The sequence below is a fragment of the Poeciliopsis prolifica genome, unplaced genomic scaffold (assembly GCF_027474105.1).
Source record: "Poeciliopsis prolifica strain line A6 unplaced genomic scaffold, Auburn_PproV2 SCAFFOLD039, whole genome shotgun sequence".
Lineage (NCBI taxonomy): Eukaryota > Metazoa > Chordata > Actinopteri > Cyprinodontiformes > Poeciliidae > Poeciliopsis > Poeciliopsis prolifica.
Genome location: NW_026562414.1, coordinates 3970028 through 3990437, shown reverse-complemented (window position 1 = coordinate 3990437; position 20410 = coordinate 3970028). Strand labels below are relative to the sequence as shown.

Below are 20410 nucleotides of genomic sequence, written 5' to 3'. Positions count from 1 at the left end.
TAGAGGCGCCTTTGTTTTGGTTGTATTTACCCAGAAAACCCTGCACTATAGCTCACTTCCTGCTTTTGGAGCAGTCTCTAGTCCGCTTGCCGTTCACATATGCCTTCAAAACACACCAGATTTCACTTCAACTGAAACAAGCTGCAAGTTTGTCGGCGGACCAGAGTTCGTTTTTTTGGTCCATATCAGACTTTGAGTATTCACATCTCCCCAAAGATTTTCAAGACAAACTAGAGTTGATTTAAAGTGGACTAATCAGGACTGGTGTGAATGGATCCTTAGTTTCAGTGACAAAATATTCTCTTCCTTCAAAGGAATTTACATATTTAAATGTTAATTTTAAATGCACATTATGTGAAACCTTCCTCTGACTTTTTTTTTCTAAAGTCAGTTAGAATAATTATGTCTATTAAAATAAATATCTAATCGTCATTATTCATGTTTGGGCCTGTATCTGATAATAACTAATAATTTAAATGATAAATCATACATGATATTTGGAAAAAATTGATGAATTTCTGGGACAACAAGACACTGAACCCAGTATAAGACAGCAGTCGTCCAGGAAAGCAAATGTATCCACTGAGGAGCAAAAGTTTGGAGATCCAACAAACCGGTACCCGAACTGAGGCTTTGAAGGCATTTTTTGCCAAGCTCACTTTTTCACTACTTTTTCTGAAGTAGTGAAAAACGGCTCGACAAGAACTCCAATAGAAAACACAAAAAATTACAGTGGTTCTTGGTGTTTATAGCAGTTTGTGGCCACAGTCATCCATCAGTAGCTAAGGTCCATAAACACCAGAACAAAAAATGTCCATTTTTAATTTGTTCAAATCATTAAACATCTGATTTGCAGCTTTCAGTAGACAGAATGCATTCCCATTTCATATATTATATTACATTTATCTGCACTACAGTAATGTTACAATCTTAAGCTTGTTATATTTATGTTGACATGATTTTCTAATAGAAAATTAACTTTTATTTTAATGCTACACAAAGCAACTTGTATGGGAAGTTAAATAATTTTACATAAATTGAGAAACAAAGAAATGTATCCCTCTTCCAGTTAAACTGGATACCTGTTTACTGTAAATAGGTGGGTGGCAGAGTTTCAGAGGAAGTTTAAGCTGCTTCCTCTGATTAAAGCTTTTTTACTTCACTAAATATTTCTGTGAACAAGTCAGCACAAACACACAGCGATAACTACGCCATTAAAGGCTGATTTCTTACTCTACAAACGCTAACAGGTATGCACTAAGATGAATTTAGCATTTTCCTCCAGTCCACTGAACAAATTAAAGTGAAATTTAATGCAGTTCTGCTGACTTGGTGCAAACCTTTGCATACACCATCATTTTCCTCCATCTTTGGCTTTTATTTTGCTTTATGTCTTATTTCTGCTGCAGGACCAATAGGGTCATTCATTTACATCTCATTTTTAGACATCTGTGGTTTGGCTGATTAAGCTCTGGTGGCCTTTTTTGCTGCCAATTAAAGAAAGAGGAAATTGGTGGTGTGTGCACACAGCTGAAGCACAAAAAGAAAACCTTGCAACGTTTTCAGACAGACAAAAAAACCCTGTTAGATGAGCAACAGCAGCTGAAACGCAGCTGCTTCCTGACTGACAATCTGTCATGTTTTCAGCCTTACAGAAGCACCAATGCCACAGCTGATGCCTTCACTGCCACTGAAAAGGAAGTGAAAGACGGCACGGTGCAGCGATGAAATCTATCAACTGATAACAACTTCCTCCTGTGCAACAGAGGATAATGACATCAACTCTCAGAAAACAAAAAATACACCCTGACCCCTGGTTCTCTTAACTAAAGCGTGCTGCAAAACACTGCAGCTATATTTAGCGCTACTGTCTGTGTATGATTCCTGCCGTCACAGGAATCAAATGGCAGGTTTGTTTCCAGGAGCTCCTGAATGTTTCAGAACAGCTGCAGCTCATCTGAAGGGAACTTGAACAAGTCGTTTACAGGTGAAAGCTCACCGAGGTGAAACAGACTTTGGCTCAAGGGGAATCTGAAGCCTGGGACTGACTATTTGTTAGCTCGTCACATTAGCAGCTCATCCTGAACAGCCAGGTTGAAACCTGCTGTGGAAACCAGTGTTTCCACAGCTTTCACCAAAAGAGAATATGTTATACAAAACTTACGTCTTCTATTGGAGTCTCAACTGCTTTTTGGTGTCTGGAAAATGAGCAGCTTCAAAAACATCTGGAATCTAACATCATAAATCAGCAGGCAACAGCTTATTACCTAGCAGCCCAGCATGTTTGGTCAGCTTGTTTTACCGTTGTATGCGCTGTACAATGGCTGCTGGAAAAGACAAGTGTCTTGTTGTTAACTTCCAATCCAGAAACAACTTGCTGCATTCTTGTTAGTTGTGCAGGAGGCTCTACTTCTGCTTTTCAAAGATGTACAGTTGTCTCTTTGGATTAATTTACTTATGTGAATCTAAAGCTTATTCTGAAAGGAATGAGACTAAATGAAACTGTTTTGTATTGCGCATAAACTTAATTCTAACCTTTAAGACTTTTTTATACATCCACCAGTAATAAATGGATAAACTTTACCAAGCAATGGTTCATTTGTCCCACAAGACAAATAAACTACGTAGAATATGTATAATTTAATTGTGCTATCAACACAATTTAACATATTTAATATTATCTTACACATTTTGTAAGGAATTAATCAATTTTAGATACACGATATTTTATGACTATTTAAGGAACAGCCTGTTAACTCAATAAAGCCCTTGTTTATCCCACACAAACATTAAATCTTTGGTAGTTTGTAAAAACACACTTGGAAATTAAGCTGTTGGAAATTGCTGTAAATGGATCCACACAATTACAGACTAATTACCCGGGTTTTAATTATGATGGCAGGCAGTTAAAAATATCACATTTCAGACAGTTTGTGACTCATCATCTACAGAGACGATTAAAGACAATGTTTTTGGTGTAATTTCAGCATTTATACTGACAATTCAGATCGATTTTATTTAGGTTAATATATAGGTTTTACAGTTAGTCTGGATCATTTGACAGTGCAGTGAAAATGTAACAAATATTGTGATTTTGGTCCCCCATCGAACTGAGTCAATTGGACTATCAGGTGTGAAAACGTCTAAATAATGAGTTTGGAAATAAAAAACAGGTTGAAAATAAATCACTGTAAAATTATGCAGCTGTGTTTTGTGGCTGGTTGCACTTAGACAAGAACAGATCACCTTTTTCATCCTATGAAATGTTTTTATTCTTGAGAAAAATATAACAAAATTAAAAAGTTATGAAGCACTTGTGTCAGTGTTGATGTTGTATGTGATGAGTGTGCATAAAAAATTTAAAATAACACTGCAAAAACTACATTTTAACAAATATTTTGGTCTAATTTCTTTCTTTCTTTCTTTCTTTTTTCTTTCTTTCTTTCTTTTGGTGCAAATATCTTTCTCCACTTAAAATAAGACAAAATTAACTTACAAGCAAGAAATAGGAGCTTATTTTAAATAAATAATACATTAATATCCCACTGGCAGATTCATTTATAACAAGATATTTTTATAAGTAACTTTTAAGTTACTTATAAGTTAATTTTGTCTTAAATGTACCAAGATATCTGCACTAGAAACTACACCAAAAACACCTGGTATCATTTAGTTTTTCTGCAGTGAAAGTTTCAATGTTTGCTGTTACAGTATTGCATTTCAACTGTGTTTTTATGCAGGATGAGATGGAGGGTTGCTGGAGTTCGGCGACCGGCATCTTCCAGGAAGTAGGGAGAACAAATGACAGTGGGTGCCTACGAGTGACATGATTGAGCTCACACTCTGACCATGTGATAATCAGCACTTTTCACTCTACAGGAGTCGGAGAACGGAGCGTCTCATGCAGCGCAGGTTCAACTCTGTCCACTGAAAACCGAAGCCTTTATATCTCATATAGGCAAAGTGTGTTACTGTACATTGTTTTTTTTCAAACAGTAATGCAGGTTAAGAATTAGATATATCTGCATCAAAATCTGCATACAATTGAGATTTTGTGCAGAGGTTACAGTCCAATCTGCCAGTTGAAAACAGGATTTCCTCAGTTTTAAGGAACCACCTCATTTAAATGCTGCTGCTGATTTTTGCAAACCAAATACTCAAAGTGCCTGAGCTGTTTGGTGCAGCATGTGGTGAATCACACGAAGCAGCTGTCATGTGGGGAAGGCACATCTTGAAAGTGAAAGAAGAGACTTTAAAAAATATATATATTTAACCAAACAATTATCAAAGCTCCTGAACCACAGTTTGCTGCATGAGTGCAAACCTTTATAATGCCGAGAAAGCATAAGGCTTTCGATGCTCCGTTCATAAACCAACATGTTCTTTGCACAACGTAATATGTGTGAGAAACAGGTGAGTAAGGTGTGAAAAACGAAGCTTTGTGCACTTACAGTGTTCTTCTGGCAAATTATCTCCTGAAATAAGAGCAAAGAAAATATGTTTAGAGTCTGGACAGGAACATTTTCTCCCAGGGATAATTTACTGCAATCACACCTGCTGGGTTAAACCAATCAAAGCTGTTAGTTTAAAAATATAACAAACAGCGGCCTCATATGCAAAATTAAATGCTGAACTAAACCGTTCTCTAGTGTGAAATGTTAAAGCGGATCCCAGTAGCATGCATATTTGAGTTTTCAGCCTGACTGTAAACATGTTGCATCGTTTAGCGTCACCTGTTTCAAATGCTGTTAAAAATTTCCTAATAATCACATTTCCTATCCGATTATTAACTGGTTAATCCAAAAATTGATTAACAGATCCGCCCTACAATACATTGCTGCCAAGTCAAGCAGAAATTTTAATTTTTAGCTGGAAATGCATCGTTTGCTACAAACACGTTATTGCATCTTAGGCAATAAAATATTATTTTCATATTTAAAAAGGAATTTAATTATTTGTGTATTTTAATCCATTTCTAATATTGCATAAAAAAGACTTGCATGAAGAATTTTGAGAATTTACCAATTATTTAAAAATCTGATTAATCACCAGAAAACAAAATAATTGTTAGTTTCAGGCGTACGACAAATAAAAAAGTGAAATAACGAGTGAAGTGTCTCAGTGTATCTATGCCACATGCACCAAACTGCATCGTTATCAACCTCCAGACTCGACCTGCACACAGTTTTTACGCGGCAGTGTAGCGTTGCAGACACGCCGGCTTACTTGCAGAGACTGGAGAGACTCGGAGTTAGTGTCGCAGTACAGGATGATGTTGTTGGCCATGCTGAAGCTCTCTCTGACTCCCAGATGGTAGAAGAGCGAAGGCTGGCGGAAAGCATCTGTCATCTCCACAACAGCGATGTCTGATGATGAAAAACAGGTGCAAGTGTAATGTTAGGAGTTGATGCAATTTTCTAATTGACTGTAATACCAATGTTGGATCAGTTTGGTTCTATGTTTCATATATCCAGACAGTGGAAAGAGATTTCCCTAATTATTGCCACATGTCACCAACAGGATTCTGGTAAAAGGATGGAGAGTTCTCACTCTGGAGGAAAAACTCCAGAGCAGTCTCCTTTGGAAAACGCATCGGATTATCGGACGGAATTAACGAGGTCGTAAATGAAAACACTTGGAACAGTTTGACTCTCTTCTTTAATTAAACACGTGCACATATTAGAGGTTAAATGCCTACAAGCATGCTGGTGGTCATTAGCTGCATCCAAAAAGCAGAGATGTAGATGATGTCACCAAACTCCTGCAACGTCAAAGGAGCCAGTTTCCAACTCTCCAGCTCCTTCTGGCACAAATTCAGCAGATATTTCAAGAGCAGAACCACTTCAGGTCAATTTAAGTTGGACTTCGACCTGAAACTGTGTAGATAAAGAGCCAAACAGCCAGACGGCCTTGTCAGTTCAATGGAAATGTAAAGTTAGCTCCAGGACACATCAGGAGTCTGTCGATGTTTTCTGTTTTCTAAATGGCATCTATAATTTCTGAAAACCAGACACATAGTATCTGGACATTATTTAGTAATCATCAAATAATCACTAAAGGAATGCTATTTAATTGCATTTTATAAAATAAAATGTTTATTTTCTTGTTAATGAACTGAATTATTTGCATCTTTTTATGCATTTCTAATATTGTGCAAAAAAGGCTTAAGGTGCTAAATGACTAATATGTAGAATATGCCCATTTAAAAAAAAAATCCGGTTAATCGTAAAAAATAATCAAGTACTAGCTAGTATGACCTGCTTCTAGATGAAGGTTGAAGGAGTTAATCATCTGCAGAGAAGTCCAAAATAAATCCATCTCTCTCTCTTTTGCCTTTTCTACATTTAATCGCTTTATTTTTCTATTCCCAAGCAAAACTTTTAACATTTCCTGCAGAGACATGTAACTGTGATTGGAAATTACCAAAATATGTCACATTGCTCGACTGTTTTTCACTCCAGCATCAGCTGAGAGGAGGACATGTTACCTTTAGTTACTCTGATGAAGGCTTCATGCAGCCTTCTGCCAACATTATGTTGCTGGTTCTGATGTTTTACTGGCTTGAGTTCAGCTCTGCTACGCAATCACGGCTGCTCTCCAGGAATAATTAGAGACTGTGCAACCAAATCACAGTCGCTCTGTGAGAGATCTTCAGTTCTTCTTGAAAATCAAGAATATTCTCTTACAAATGGTGAAAAGCTGAATATAGATCTGTTGACGGTGGGGAAAGAAAATCACATGGCTTATATTTGAGGTGCCTCTCAATTATTCTTCTTTAAAATCATTAAAGACTGCAGTCGTTCGGGTTCCTAGCAGATTTAGTTACATCTTGATCTTAACTGGTGTAAAACTAATTAGTAGCAGTTAGTTTGAAAAACAAACATGATAAAACTTGTTTTGTAGGATTTACACATGATTCAGCTCAACAATGCAGACAGTTTTAGAGATTTTCTTACGTTAACTGGATTTTATTGAGACACTAAATTTATCAAGATAAATAATAAACGATACAACAAATGCAATGTTAGAATAATGTCACTGTAAATAATTTATTTGTATAGCATGTTTTTAAACAGATGCAACAAATGACTCAAAAATGTGTGTTTAATAGTCATGATGTCAATTTGTGATATTTCCTTTATTGAAAATGCCTTAGCAGCGTTATTACATCACATTTGTTGTGGTTCTGGCTGAGAAATTTGGATTTTTCATTGTTTGCATTCCTTCTGTCTCAACAGGAAACATTTTCCCCGTGCATAAGAAAGTTTCCTCCCTGAGATTTTGCTGCATTTTGTTTTCTGAGTGAAAATAAAGCAGAGTTCATTGCATTGTTTCTATCTCAATAGCTGGTCTGCAATACTCCCCTTCAGATGTAATATTGATGGGTTTAGCTGCCAGCGGAGAAGTGAGACAAGATCATCTTTTATTCAGCAGGCAACCTGTGCTGCTTGTTGGCATTCGGTCGCATCTTGTCTACATAAGGCGAAGATAAACGACCATTTTTTACGTGTTTGTTCAGGATTATCGAGGTTTTGAGGAAGATAAGGGGTGAAACGATTTCGACTTCGAGCATTTTTGATGAAATCCTGTCTCTGATTGTGATGATGTTAAGCATTAATTGTTCCCAGAGAGGATTAAGGTCGAAGCTAACTTGGTTTTAATCAGAGAATGGACGTCCTGACATGCAGATCTGAAATCACAAGCCTCTTGATATCACACATCACTGCACTAAATCGCAGACCTTAGAAGTCCTTTATATCCGGTCCTCTGCCCACTTTGCTGCTAATAAAAATGGAATTGGAGGCAGTTTTTTGTAGAGCTCGGGAGAAAGAAGAGGTTGATGATGAGGAACTGATCATCAGAGGCCAAAATGAGAACCTGCTTCCTGTTTGAATTTGCATGTCGTGGTGAAAAGTTCATCTTTCTGCTGAACCGCCAACGACCTCAAATCTGCAGCAGGAAAATTAATAATTAGATCTTATTCAAGCATTGGAGTAAAATTATCTACCTTTTACTTTACAGCTACATATTTAGGAGTGTATTAAAACACCACCTCCTGTTACCAGGGCGATAAATCAATTTTAAAATGTATATTTTAAAAGATAGATCTGAGAACAAAAGTTTTCCCCAAAAGATTTGCAAAAACGATTAAATCTGCATTTGTTGGGTACAGATTAAAATAAAAAGGTTTTGCTTTGAGCCTCACCAGAAACACTTTAATCTCTTCAAAATGGATTTTCACACCTGTCTGTTTCTGCAAAATGGTTTCTAAACGATTTAATGGGCTTTATTAGTCCCTCAAGGAAAGAGAGATTGTACATATTTATTAATAAAATGCAGCTGTTGAAACGCTAAGCCTGCCTAAAAGCGACATATGCAACGAATGGGAGATATTTAGTGGAGATGCTTTAAAACTCCTTCATGTTTTTTGCAAATAGTTTGCTTTGATTTGTAGTTACGACCACAGGGGATGTGAGGAATATTGATCCAATTGGTAATATTGACAATTTTAATACGTAGGGTTAGGGTTAGGAATAAAGGTTTGAGTTAGGGTTAGGTAAGGGTAACCTTGAACACAGCTATAAAAATAGACTTGATTGTTGAAAATTAACAAGTATTCCACTTTATGGCTGAGCTACATTTTAATCGTTTAAAAAGTTTTCAGACATTAGTGAGGAAATCTCTGGGTTTCTTAACCTTTTCACCCAGAAGTGACTCACTCTTTTCCCCTGAAAGGAGGATTGCATTCCTTTCTGGGACAGAAGGAGGGATTTGAAATCAGATTCAGACCTGGTGATTCATATTCTGGTCACACAACACCAGGCTGGAAACTGATTGAACATTTGCTGATTGAATTGCTGCGATTCATTTTCATCCAGACGCTGGTGTTTATGAAGAAGCTCAAACTTTCTTAGAGCAATAAAAACTGATATTTTGTGAAACTGCCTGATACATCAGTCACTCTAAGAAGTTGAAATGTTGCATTGTTTGCATATTTTGCCAAGACAAGCACTTTTCCCAAATCTGACCAATAACTAGTCCTGTCACAGTAACAAATTTTGCTGGACGATGAATTAATAATCGATAATATTGTTGTTTTGAGACCATTTTTAAGTAATATGATGATAACTGTGTTATAATGCAAGAACACATTCTGATTTGTCTATGAACTTTAAATTCTAACGAACATTTAACACCGCAGCTGGAAGACATTTTAAATATCTAAAATAAACAAACGAAAATTAATTATGCACTATTTTGGTTGGATGAGTGAGAAAAGAGAAAAACAATTTAAATTTTCTGATTAACTGATTTTCTGCTTATTGCGACACGTCAACCAATCACCTTAATGTTTTCAGTATTTTCTTCTTTTCTGACCAATCATGGAAACTCGGCTGAATTTTGAAATTTAGAAAGCCAAACCTATAAGATTAAACAATAAAATGAGCCTTTTTCCCCCCAAACAATTTAAAAATATCTGTAGTGAATGCAGTTCAGAATCAGAATCATTTTACTCCCTTTGCCAGTAAACAGATTCACAGACTGGAAAATTGCTTTGGTGTTGACATAACAAATGTAAAAACAGAATTTAAGAATTTATTTTTAAAGCTTTGGTGGGAGCAACATTTCTGGCTCTCACAGACCTGCAACGTCTACTTTCTCATTTTATCCCTCATAGATGAGGCCTCTCATCGTTGTAACTTGCACAATTGGTGGCTGGATAAATACCTTTTTCCCCACTGTAATAAGAAAAAAAATATTCAGAGTAGCAGATGCTGTGATTTTTTTGTAAAACATGCTGGATTTGCCAAGAAAAGGAGTTACAAAACCATTTCATGTGTTCCTATGGGACGTATCGCACCCTAACAACCTTTTATGTTTATCGAAAATGTCGATACATAATGCTAAAAGCTCTTGCAATTACATTAGACTCTACAGTGTTTACATTGTTCTCAAAAGCCAGATGTGTAGAGCGGCTTTTTTTTTTTAAACTGGGAAAACCCGGGCTTGACTCGATGTACAGCAGGTAAATACAATCAATTACATAACGAGATGTCGTAAGCATGGAGACGGAGTTCGGAAACCGCTGTAAATGATCGGAGTTCTCCCTCATCGCTAATGGAGAGGGAGCGAGCGAGGCTTGTGTCAGCAGAGAGACTTTTTCCCCCACACAGAGAGAAGAAGAAAGACAAAGAAACGTCCCCGTGCTCCACTTCACTTCCTTTCCCACCGAGGGGACGTTTCTCCTACCCAAAAAGGAAACCTCCAAGATCGCTGCAAAACTGCCAGGAGCAGCAAATGCAGCAGAAGTTCTGCGAGATAATGTGATCGTTTTTACTCAGCCAATCATAAAAGTGGGAGAGTTTCACAGCAAGAACACCAAATCTTACCATTTCTAGTGCAAATAGCTTAATAAACTTGAATTAAGACAAAAGTAATAAAAATGTAACTTATCAGCAAGATATAGAGGCTTGCTTTAAGTAAATAATTTCTTTTATTGATAAAGTTCTTGTTGTAAATTGTCTTGCTAATGGAAGTAGAAATTTTTCATTAATATTAAGGAATTATTTACTTAAAACAAGCTTCTATATCTTGCTGAAGACATACTTGTGAGTTAGTTTTGACTTATTTCTAGATATTTGCACTAGAAACAAGATTAAAAATACTTGGTACAATTTGGTGTTTTTGTGATGTGAGGAAAAATACTGGATTTCATCTCTTGTTTGATGCCATTAGTTGATAATCAGAGTGAAAGAAAAACACTTTTGTATATTTGTATGCAAAACATTGACTACAAAGTTTTGTGTTTGCAGGCGTTTTGGTAACAGCTATAGCGAAATCCCTTTAACGTGCGGAAACATGCAGAAATACTCCAACCAAATTTTTCCTCTGCCTGATGTTCCTGGAAATTTGGCGCCGATTAGGAACGCTATGCACTCCATGGTTTCCTTTCTGGAAGGAAGCCCACGTTAAGCTCCTTTTTTTATCCAGCAATATGGATATTTATTTGATTTTTTTCTTCTTCCTCTTTGGAACTTAATTGTGTTAACTTTTTACTTGCTTTGTTAATTGTTAATTTTGGAAACAAACGAGTGTTTCAGATAAAAACAGGCCGCTGGTCGTTTGCCCCCGGTTGCGTCACCGTAACTCGTGTGGATTGGAATTTTTATTGATCTTTTTACGTTTGCCAATTCGTCATCAGGAAAGCTTTGTTTGAAAACTGTGCAGGCTTTATGTGAAAATGTTGGGAGGAAATTTTCTCCAGGTCAACACTGAGCTTTAAATCAATGTTTCATACAAAGAAACCAGAAAAAAAGTAAAACCAAAGCAGAAAAAGAAAAAACATAGTTCTCACAGATCTTCCAGTCGAAGCAAATGAATCCCTTTCCCTCAGGGCTGTGTGGGGGATTCAAGACGACTACTATTCTGTAGTAGTCCTGTCCTGCAGAGAGCTAAATACAATTTTTATTTTTAGATTCAAGTGTGTTGGGAAGAACTGACCCAGAAAACCAAATAAAACATGTTGCAGGAAGTGAGTCCAGCCTGGCTCCCTTTCACCTCTGCTCCACTTTGCAAAACCTCCATGAGCGAAGAGGCAACAAACAGCGGCACCGTGCCTCGGCCCCCAGAGGGGAAACGGCAGAGAACAGAATGTGAATTCATCCATTCCTGACAAACAGAGACGGAAAAACATGCACTGCTGTTCAAACCGATGATAAATATCGTCTCGGTTACTTCGACTAAAAAAGCTTTTGCAATTTGGACTGGGAACAGTTGCAGACAGCAAGAACAGGAAGACTTTATTTGAAGGTGTGCATAAGACATAAACAGGACACAACATCTGTTATAAACATGAATATTGTCATTAAGTGTCATTCAGTAAATAACGGCACTTTTAATGCAAAGTTAATGATTAATGACACTTTGTGGATACAGTTTGTATTCAGGACTTTTACTTGTTTTGTGAATTAAATCAAGGATTTTGTGAGAATGATGATGCAATAGACAGATAATATTATATTCACACTGACTTGCAAGTCTAAGTAATAACTTTATAAATTAAATTTATTACATTCCATTCAATTTTATTATTGCTCAATTGAATTATTTCAACTTGTTAGAGGTTGCTTGAAATAAAACAAGCAATGATGCAAAAACAGAAAAATAAAAACAAATGCAGAAAAACATACAGATGGATGGTTGCTAAGTTAAAATATATCAAATAAATAAATCACAGTTGCAGTTTAAAAGGTAAATTATCATTCGGTTCAGCACTTCTGCTGACGCTCCATTCAAACAATAAACTTTGGCTTCATTTTTTCAGTGTTTATTTGCTGCAACTTGAACTTTGCTTAGGGTTAGGGTTAAGGTTAACCCAAATGAACAAACCTCCATTTGTGAGGTAAATTGGAAAATGCGCAGAAGTGCAAAAACCTGACTCTTCTGCTTGACTTTACTTGAAAACGGAATGAAACCATGGAAAGAAAACAGAAATCCTCGATTTAAAAAGAGAGAAGATCTAAAAACAAACTCAAGAAATCACACAGTGGAAGTTCTTGAAGGAAATAAAGTAGAGCCAATTAAAAAACTGTTCTATGAAAAGCAAAATAAGGAACTTTATTCGCCTTATTTCAAGCCCCCATAAGGCTTTCTGTCGAAACATTTTGGGTTCTCTGTTCAAGGTTAGAAGTTTTAGCCACATTTTTTTTTTGTTTCCTTGCCTGTCGATGAAAACTATCGTTTTTGTTCAAGACACATTAACCTTGGTTTGATTAGCACCTAATAGAAAGAATAATCCACTTTTTCAGATCTTTAGAGTTTTAAATGGAAGCAACTAGACATATTCAAGATGTTTCGCCTGTGTATCAGAAAAACGGTAAAAGTACAACCGACGTTTCTGCAGCAGCAGAAAAAGCCAACGCCTCTTCCACCTTTCCAGGAATTTAAAGAATTCAGACGATTATCGCAGCTGCTGCTCAGATTCATGTGGGTCATTTCAATCATGAGAATTTTCTCAATAATAATAATAAACTATTTTACAGGTTTAAAACAAGAAAGAGACATAATTCAGTAAAGCCAAAATGTTAAACTTGCACAAACTAATCAGAGCAAAAGCATAAATCAAGAACACATTTGCATTTAACACAAAAAACTATTGTGGTTCCACTTAATTTATTCTGATTTAGAAATGGTATGCGGCACATTCCTGGTAGGTAATCTAATATAAAGTAGGCAAAAGAAATAAATGTTTAATTGTGCAGCTGAGAGACAGAATAGCATCTCACTGACATGCTATTCTTATATAATTCTGACTTTTTTTCTTTTTTGTCACTTCTTTCTGTGACCCAGCACACAAACAAAGAAGACAAAAGCCACACATTGTGTGAGAAAGAAACACAAATGTGCCAACACACCTCGACTGGAGCCTGAACACAGATATAATGGGACATTTCTGTGCCTTTGTGAACCTGCTGCGTGCAGCTTAACATCTTTCAGGCTAGAAAATGACAACGCAGTGACAGCAAACAGCACTGTGCAGATGTACCTCACCATGGTCTCCGAAACAAATCACAAATAGATCATGCGAAAAGAGAAATCTTACAGATCTTAGAGGTATTCAAAACACCGGGGAGCCTTAACGAGATGCTAAACTTGATGTGAGTCAGTTCTTGTTCACTCTCCACTTGTTTTTTTCTAAAGAAACTGACAGCCCACCTCCTGATAAGTCCAGAGAGAGTTTTAATGCTTCAACGACCAGTCATTTCTCTTTTTCCTTAGGAGTCTTTAAAAAAGAATGAAGGTTTATAACAAATGAAGAATGCTACCTTGAGACGTGAATATACTAAAGCAAGCTCAGGAAGCAGGGTTAAAATGATTAATCACGATTAATCGGTTATTGAAACGATCGTCAACCAACTTAGTAAATCAATTAATCGTTATAAAGTGTATACAGACTCAAAAAAGGTAATCAGCTGAAAGAACAACATATTCAGAGCAGTAATGAAGCCAAACTATTTGAAAATATAAACATTTTACATTCAAGATAAAAAAAAAAACCTGTTTGTAAATATCTTCTACCCAGAGCTACTCAAGCAGCTTTGTTTTACGCTTCAGTGAAAAAGCGTAGTTCCTATCCAATTATTAATCAGTTAATCAAAATAAGATTAGCCCTTCACTGTATTGATGCTAAGATGAGCAGAAATGGATGAGCTGCTCAAATGTTAATGCTGGAAGTATTTTTTATCTGCAGATTCATCCTTTGCTACAAACGATCACGTTTACAGCAAAGAAATGTCATTATTGCTTTTAATTTCTTATGTAAAAATGTATTTATTAGCACCTTCTAACATATATCTAATATTGCCATTTTAATGGGTTAAAATGTGTCAATTTATATCGACTAATCAACTAATTGTCAGACCTTGTGGATCCAATAGTCAGCTTGTGATTTGGACTCTGCACCACGGTTCCTGTGGAGAACCAGCATGAATAAAATGCACAGGCGCCTGCAGCCAGCATGGATGCAGTTTTCCCCAGATGCCAGTTATCGACTCCTGGGCTAATTCTCACTGACCCTTCGCGCTCTAAACCGTCTAAACTCGAACAACATTACACATAATTGAGATGAAAAGAAGTGACTCAAAATTTGAGCTTTAATTTGTAATTTTGTTTTTGGTAAGTTAGCAAAGACGTAAACTGACCCACATCGATGGTCAATGAGTTGCAGAGTTCTCAGTCTGCTGAATATTCAAGGTCAAATTATTTGGTTTCTTGACTTTGTCTTACAGTAACAACTGTAACTCTCCAAGTTCCTGTAATTCCTGTGAATGATTAATGTAATCATTATCCAGTCTGTCCTCCAATGATCAATAAGAGTGATAAACCGAAGCATTCCTGATAAAGTAGGTTGTGTAATGCGGGAGTGTTTGGAAAATGACTAAAATCAGCTGATTGGTTTAAGAAAAGAAAAAGAGATGAAGTGAAGAAAGATGCTTCTGATTTCAAGGGGGTTGTTTTCTTAAATCTTCGGCCTCAATATTAATTTTTTATGTTGTTGACAAATTCTGATTTAACTTATTTCAGACAGCGATGAGACTGACAGTAATTACACTTTGAAAAAATATATTTTCTAATATTCTGACCGTTTTGCTTTGATTCCTGCGGCGCTGCCGCCTCAGCAGCTTTTCACTTTCACAGGATCATCCGTCAGGGGGATTAATTAAAAACACAGCGAGAACCCAAGGAGACCCACATGAAGGAGCAGCAGACAAGCGTACCAAACCAACGCCATCGTTTTCACAGCACACATATAGATTAATACCTGCACTTCCAAAGGTCACAGTAAATACAAATAAAGGTTCTGCGGGTCCTCCCAACTCAGCCACACCTTAGAAACTCACAACTGCAAATAAATGAAACACAATGCTAACAGGGACAACAGCAGTTTCAGGAAAACTCGAGATTAGACTTCATACTGAATCGATTAATCAGATTAATCACAATTAATTGATTATTGAAATAAATGTCAACTAATCTAGTAATCGATTAATCGTTAACTGGAGTACAGACTCAAAAACAAAGCTAATTTAAGATTGAATCCAAAACTTAATCAACATAGTACTGATACAAAGTCAAGCAGAAGAGCTTTTCCCGTCCATGTTGGTGTCAGAAGTATGTTTTTGCTGTAGATGCATCCTTTGCTACAAATGATCAAGCATACACAAAAGGAATGCTGTATTAGGCAACAAAATGTTTATTTTCTTATCTAACAAGAAAACAACTTGTTTTTAATGTATTTCTAGTGTAAAAAAGGCTTAAGTTGTTCAAAACTATCCAAAATGTGGCAATTTTTGTCCAATCGCCAGAATAAATTAAAATAATCATTAGTTGCAGCATTACCATAACTATTATAAGTCAGACTTGTGATCATTTTTGTCCAATCAATCGATTAATCATCAGAATCGATTTAAATCAAACTCAGTGCTGACTGTAATGACTGTTTGGGTTGTAGATGATTTGACCAGAATTGCTCAGATTTTAATATTCTGTGACTATTGCTAGTATGTATTTCTCTTGTTGTTTTTTTTTCTTTCTTTTTTTGTAGCCTGGAGTTTCTGGAACAAGACTCTGGCGTCTTTCTGTCAAATAAACTCTTTGTTGGACGCCATCATGTGAGGAGGCCATTCACAAACACACTCCACATAATCACTCCGGTTCAATCTGCTGAGCTCTGCCTCTAAACTTCTTTTGTTTCTTTGTTATCCTCTGCAATCTCTTGTACCAGCAGAAAGAGGATGAAGAAGTATGTTTGAGCACAGCAGCATTTTTCTGGGAAAACGGCACTGCCCTCATTGTTTACTGTCGTGAGAATGTCCCACTGTAGTTCCCAGAAGGGAGACAAAACATGAGAGAGGGAACGTATTCTGTTTTTGCAAACAGCAGTACAAGAAGCAACAAGTCTGTTATATGAATCAGAAGCAAAACCTTTCATTTCACTGAACTCTCAGAAGAAAATCGTGCATTTCATGAGCTCTCCATCACAGGGCAACACAAAGACACGGAACAACCAGGCAGTTTGTTCCTGGTTGTTTTTGGAGGGTGGAGCAGCTGGAGTACCCAGAGAGAAAAAACACAAAAACTGTACAGAAAAAAGAGTTTAAAAATCACAACCGACTTGTTCAGAGGTAACAGTGATAACCTGTAGGCCTGTTGTAATGAGTAATAAATCAATTAATCGCATAATAAATGAAAACTAACTCAATTTCCATTTGTAGAAATGATCCTTTTTCTCTTCTCTCTGCCTTTCTGACAACAACTGGATGATGAAAGTCTGCAGTCTGGTGCTTTAGTCTCAACTCGCCGCTGTTTGAAGAACAATTTTGTTTGCAGAGACGTCATAATTCATTTTATTTGTTGTTTTGTTTATTTATTTTCTATATTTATTTCCAATTCCAGTGTTAAATTAATTGGAATTCAAAGTTTACTGATCTTTGAGTTACGGCCTTGCATTATTATGTCATTATTATCATCAAATATGTTCTGAAAACAATATTATAATTTATTGCAATAACTTCTGGGACAATTTATCATGCAGAACAATTTGTTCTCCTGACAGGCGTATTAATGTTGAATTTAGGCAAAGAGAATGAAAACCACATTCAAAACAGAAAACTTTTTATTATATTACTTCATTGGATCACTAATGATCCTGAAATGTTTTGCTGCTTTGCACAGTAAATTAGACAATTTGCAGAGCAGTGAATGAATTTGTGTCCTCTCTAATAAGACCTGCTGTTTATTTCCTTCATCTTTCACAATGATGATTCTCTGAGATGCAGTCCATAAATGCTAAACTTCCAGTTTCAACTTATTGTTTTTTCTACATGCAGATTATTTTCTTCCACTTAATCTTCTCGCAGTTTTGAGATAAAGTCTTCAAACTGCTGGCTGAAAGAGTAAAATTTCTTAGAAATGACCGAGTTGAACTGTCCTTTACCTTTGACTGCATCACACGACTGCTACTTTCATTTCTTTTTGTTGCATACAAGTTAAAAACAACAATAGCAACAACAACAACTGTCTTATGGTAAGATAATACTAAATTATAGCTTCCAGAAATGCAATAAAATACCACACAAATAAAAACCAACCAAAAGAAATCGCTTACATTTTTTATTACTCTAACAAAGAGAAAAGGAATGCATATTTTTTTGATTCACACAAGGCTGCTCCTGGATATTTCTGGGTTTTTTGTAAGAACAAACAATTTGAGTGGGTTGAAGAAGCTGCCACAATCAGACATTCTTTGTTTTTTCATCTTTGTTGTGTCTGCAGAAGGAGCCCTGACACAGAAATGTGAAAAATGCAAACCCTGGTTGCTGTGTTCCTGTCAATACGAGCCACAAGCGATTTTCAGTTCACCCAAGATACCGGCTTCAACATCTTCTTGCTAAGAGGTTTGTAATGCTGCATCAGTACAGAAGCCCAGCAGCTGCACAGATAGCGGTAACGGCAGAGCAAAGCAACGTCATGGCTTAAAGGAGGGAAAGAGGAAATGTAACCCTGACACTTGCGGTGCAAAATATAAAAACCCAAATCGATGTTTTGAGTTTCACTCAGTTCAGCATGGAAGAAACTCCGGCTGCGTGTTGCAGCATCAAGCCCTGACATGCAGGGATCTGAGTCGTGTTCCAGGAGAGCAGAGTCATGCTTCCTTATGCAAAAACAATTTCTAAGAAGAGCTCTGTAGCATTACGTCACTTTCTAATAATTAGAAAAGTTGAGATCAAAACCAGAAATTTCTCGTGTCCCTCATGGTGAAATCACTCTGCAGAGGGGGATTAAATCTTCTTATGGATCCACAGACACTGGAATTTAATCACAGTAATGGAGGCCAGAGATAAAAGTGACAAAAATTATTTTAGAGGATTGATCTAAAAAATTTGACACAAATTTGGAATGAGTGCACTGTAAAAATGGATTCTGAATACTAGCGGTTAAAATGATTTAAATTTGAATCATCAGTGTTTTTTGTTCCATGTCGTTTTCAACACTTGGGGTTGAAACAGTTGAGTTGGAGTAAGATTTTGAGTCTCCAATCAGCTTTTCCCAGTTTAACAACCGCGCTGATGCTAAAAATTGCACTAGCTTGCATGCTAAGTTACACCAGACATCACAGCAGTGATTATTTGGGGAAAAGACTTTCTGCCTCCTCAGTGGAAAACTATTTAAGTTTATTATTTCATCGACGTTTAAAGAACATGATTAGAAATGTTGTTCTGTTTCAACATGGAAAGTCGAGTGAATTTGAATTTGACCAATTTATTTCACTATGTTTTAGTAGGTATGTTACTATTAATTGTCTGTGGTTATTACAGTACTGACTGCAGGTTGCAATCTCTTAAACATACACAGAATATCATTTTCTTTTTCAGGACTTGTTAGCAACTGGCTGATTTAACATAATTACTCATTTTCTGGCCTCAAACAGATTAAATATAGTTTATGGTTATAAGAATTTATTTTGCAAGAAATCATGTTTGTTTTGCTAAATTTACAGAATTTCCACCCACAGAATAAATTCGAGTTGTTTTCCCATCATGATATTATCCTTACAATCACCATTTAATACCAGTTAGACTTTAACAGTTTGTGTTGGGAGTGTATCTGATGCTTGTTGGAGGAAGTTATGGGAGTTTTAAAGGGACAGGCTGCAGAATAGTTGGGTTTCATTTGACTCACCTGCGTTGTAAAAGCGGTCCAGAACGGTGGTCTCCCCAAAGTCCAGTTTACTGAAGTTCACCGTGTCCAGCTTGCTGCCCACCCTGTCGCAGGCGTCCTTCAGACACTGGAGAGCCATGCTTTCCGCGTTATTCTGCTGGCTCGCCTCGCCGTTCACCACATAAGCCACCGTCACCGGCCTGCTTTTGCACGACTTGCCGGCGGACAGCAAGCCTCCGGTTTCCACCGGACTGTCCCCGGAGGTCGGGTTGTGTCCGCTGCCTCCAACCAGCGGATCCTGCCAGAAAGTCCCGGCTGCTGGAATTCCTCCACCGCTGTTGCTGCTGGAATGTTCCCCGCTGACAGCCTCCCTGTCGGGACCAGCACCGAAGGACGGCACCGGGAAGGAAATCCCTTCTTGGTCTTGGTTCATCGTCTTTCGAGTGTCACTTAAAGTGTTGATTGCCGGTCCAGCGGTCCTCCATGGAGAGACAGCAGCGTTACGCACGGCCGCAGCTCGTGAAGCTCCTGCACGGACACGACGTGGAACCTTGCCCCGTCTCCACGCAGGTAAACAGCCTGTTAGAAGCACAAGTGCAACTCCACGTCATGCTGCATGCTTGTCGCTGATGACGCTGATAGCCGCTGTAGATTGACCCGAGTCACGACGATGTTACGCTGGAAAAACAGGCGAGGAACAGCCGCGCAATCTGCACATTCCGTCTCAGCTCGACAAAAGAAATCCTCCCACTGTACTTCTCAAAGTTGAGCAACAATGCCCTGTGCCAGTGCAGCGGCAACAGCAACGCCCACAGGAATTACAAATGTCACACTGAGTGGAAGTTAGGCGCAGCGCCGCTTCGCTTCTGCGCAGCGGCTCGTCATCTTTCAAAAGAGAAACTGCGCCGCGCAGACGGAGAGAGGCGGACTTCATGAGCAGCCAGGCACACCCTGAACTCTTATCTCCCCGCACAGCCCCGCCGACTGGGCGGAGAGACAACTGGGGCAGCTTGGAGTAACTGGGTGGAGGCAAAACATTGTGCACTCCAGGACAGGAGCAGCAGAGTAAATAGAGACGCTATTCCCCAGATCGATTAATCGAAATAAGAAACTGTTTTCCTAAGTTTATCTGATACGCACCAAGTTTCTTTTCTTCTGAGAAAGAGGGAAGATGACACCACGTAGATCA

At 37.5% G+C, this 20410-nt stretch overlaps 1 protein-coding gene across 1 annotated transcript in view; it reads right to left on the bottom strand.

Moving 5' to 3' along the window:
- The window catches only part of map3k5 (mitogen-activated protein kinase kinase kinase 5), a 58555-nt gene extending 38383 nt beyond the window's left edge, over positions 1 to 20172 (bottom strand). The window contains exons 1-3 of the mRNA XM_055054291.1: positions 19243 to 20172; positions 5227 to 5366; positions 4452 to 4475 (exon numbers count right to left, since the gene is read on the bottom strand). Of these exons, the coding sequence (XP_054910266.1) occupies positions 4452 to 4475; positions 5227 to 5366; positions 19243 to 19654 (576 nt within the window). The 5' untranslated portion in view covers positions 19655 to 20172. The remainder of the gene's footprint in view (positions 1 to 4451; positions 4476 to 5226; positions 5367 to 19242) is intronic.
- Between the last annotated feature and the right edge of the window lie 238 nt (positions 20173 to 20410).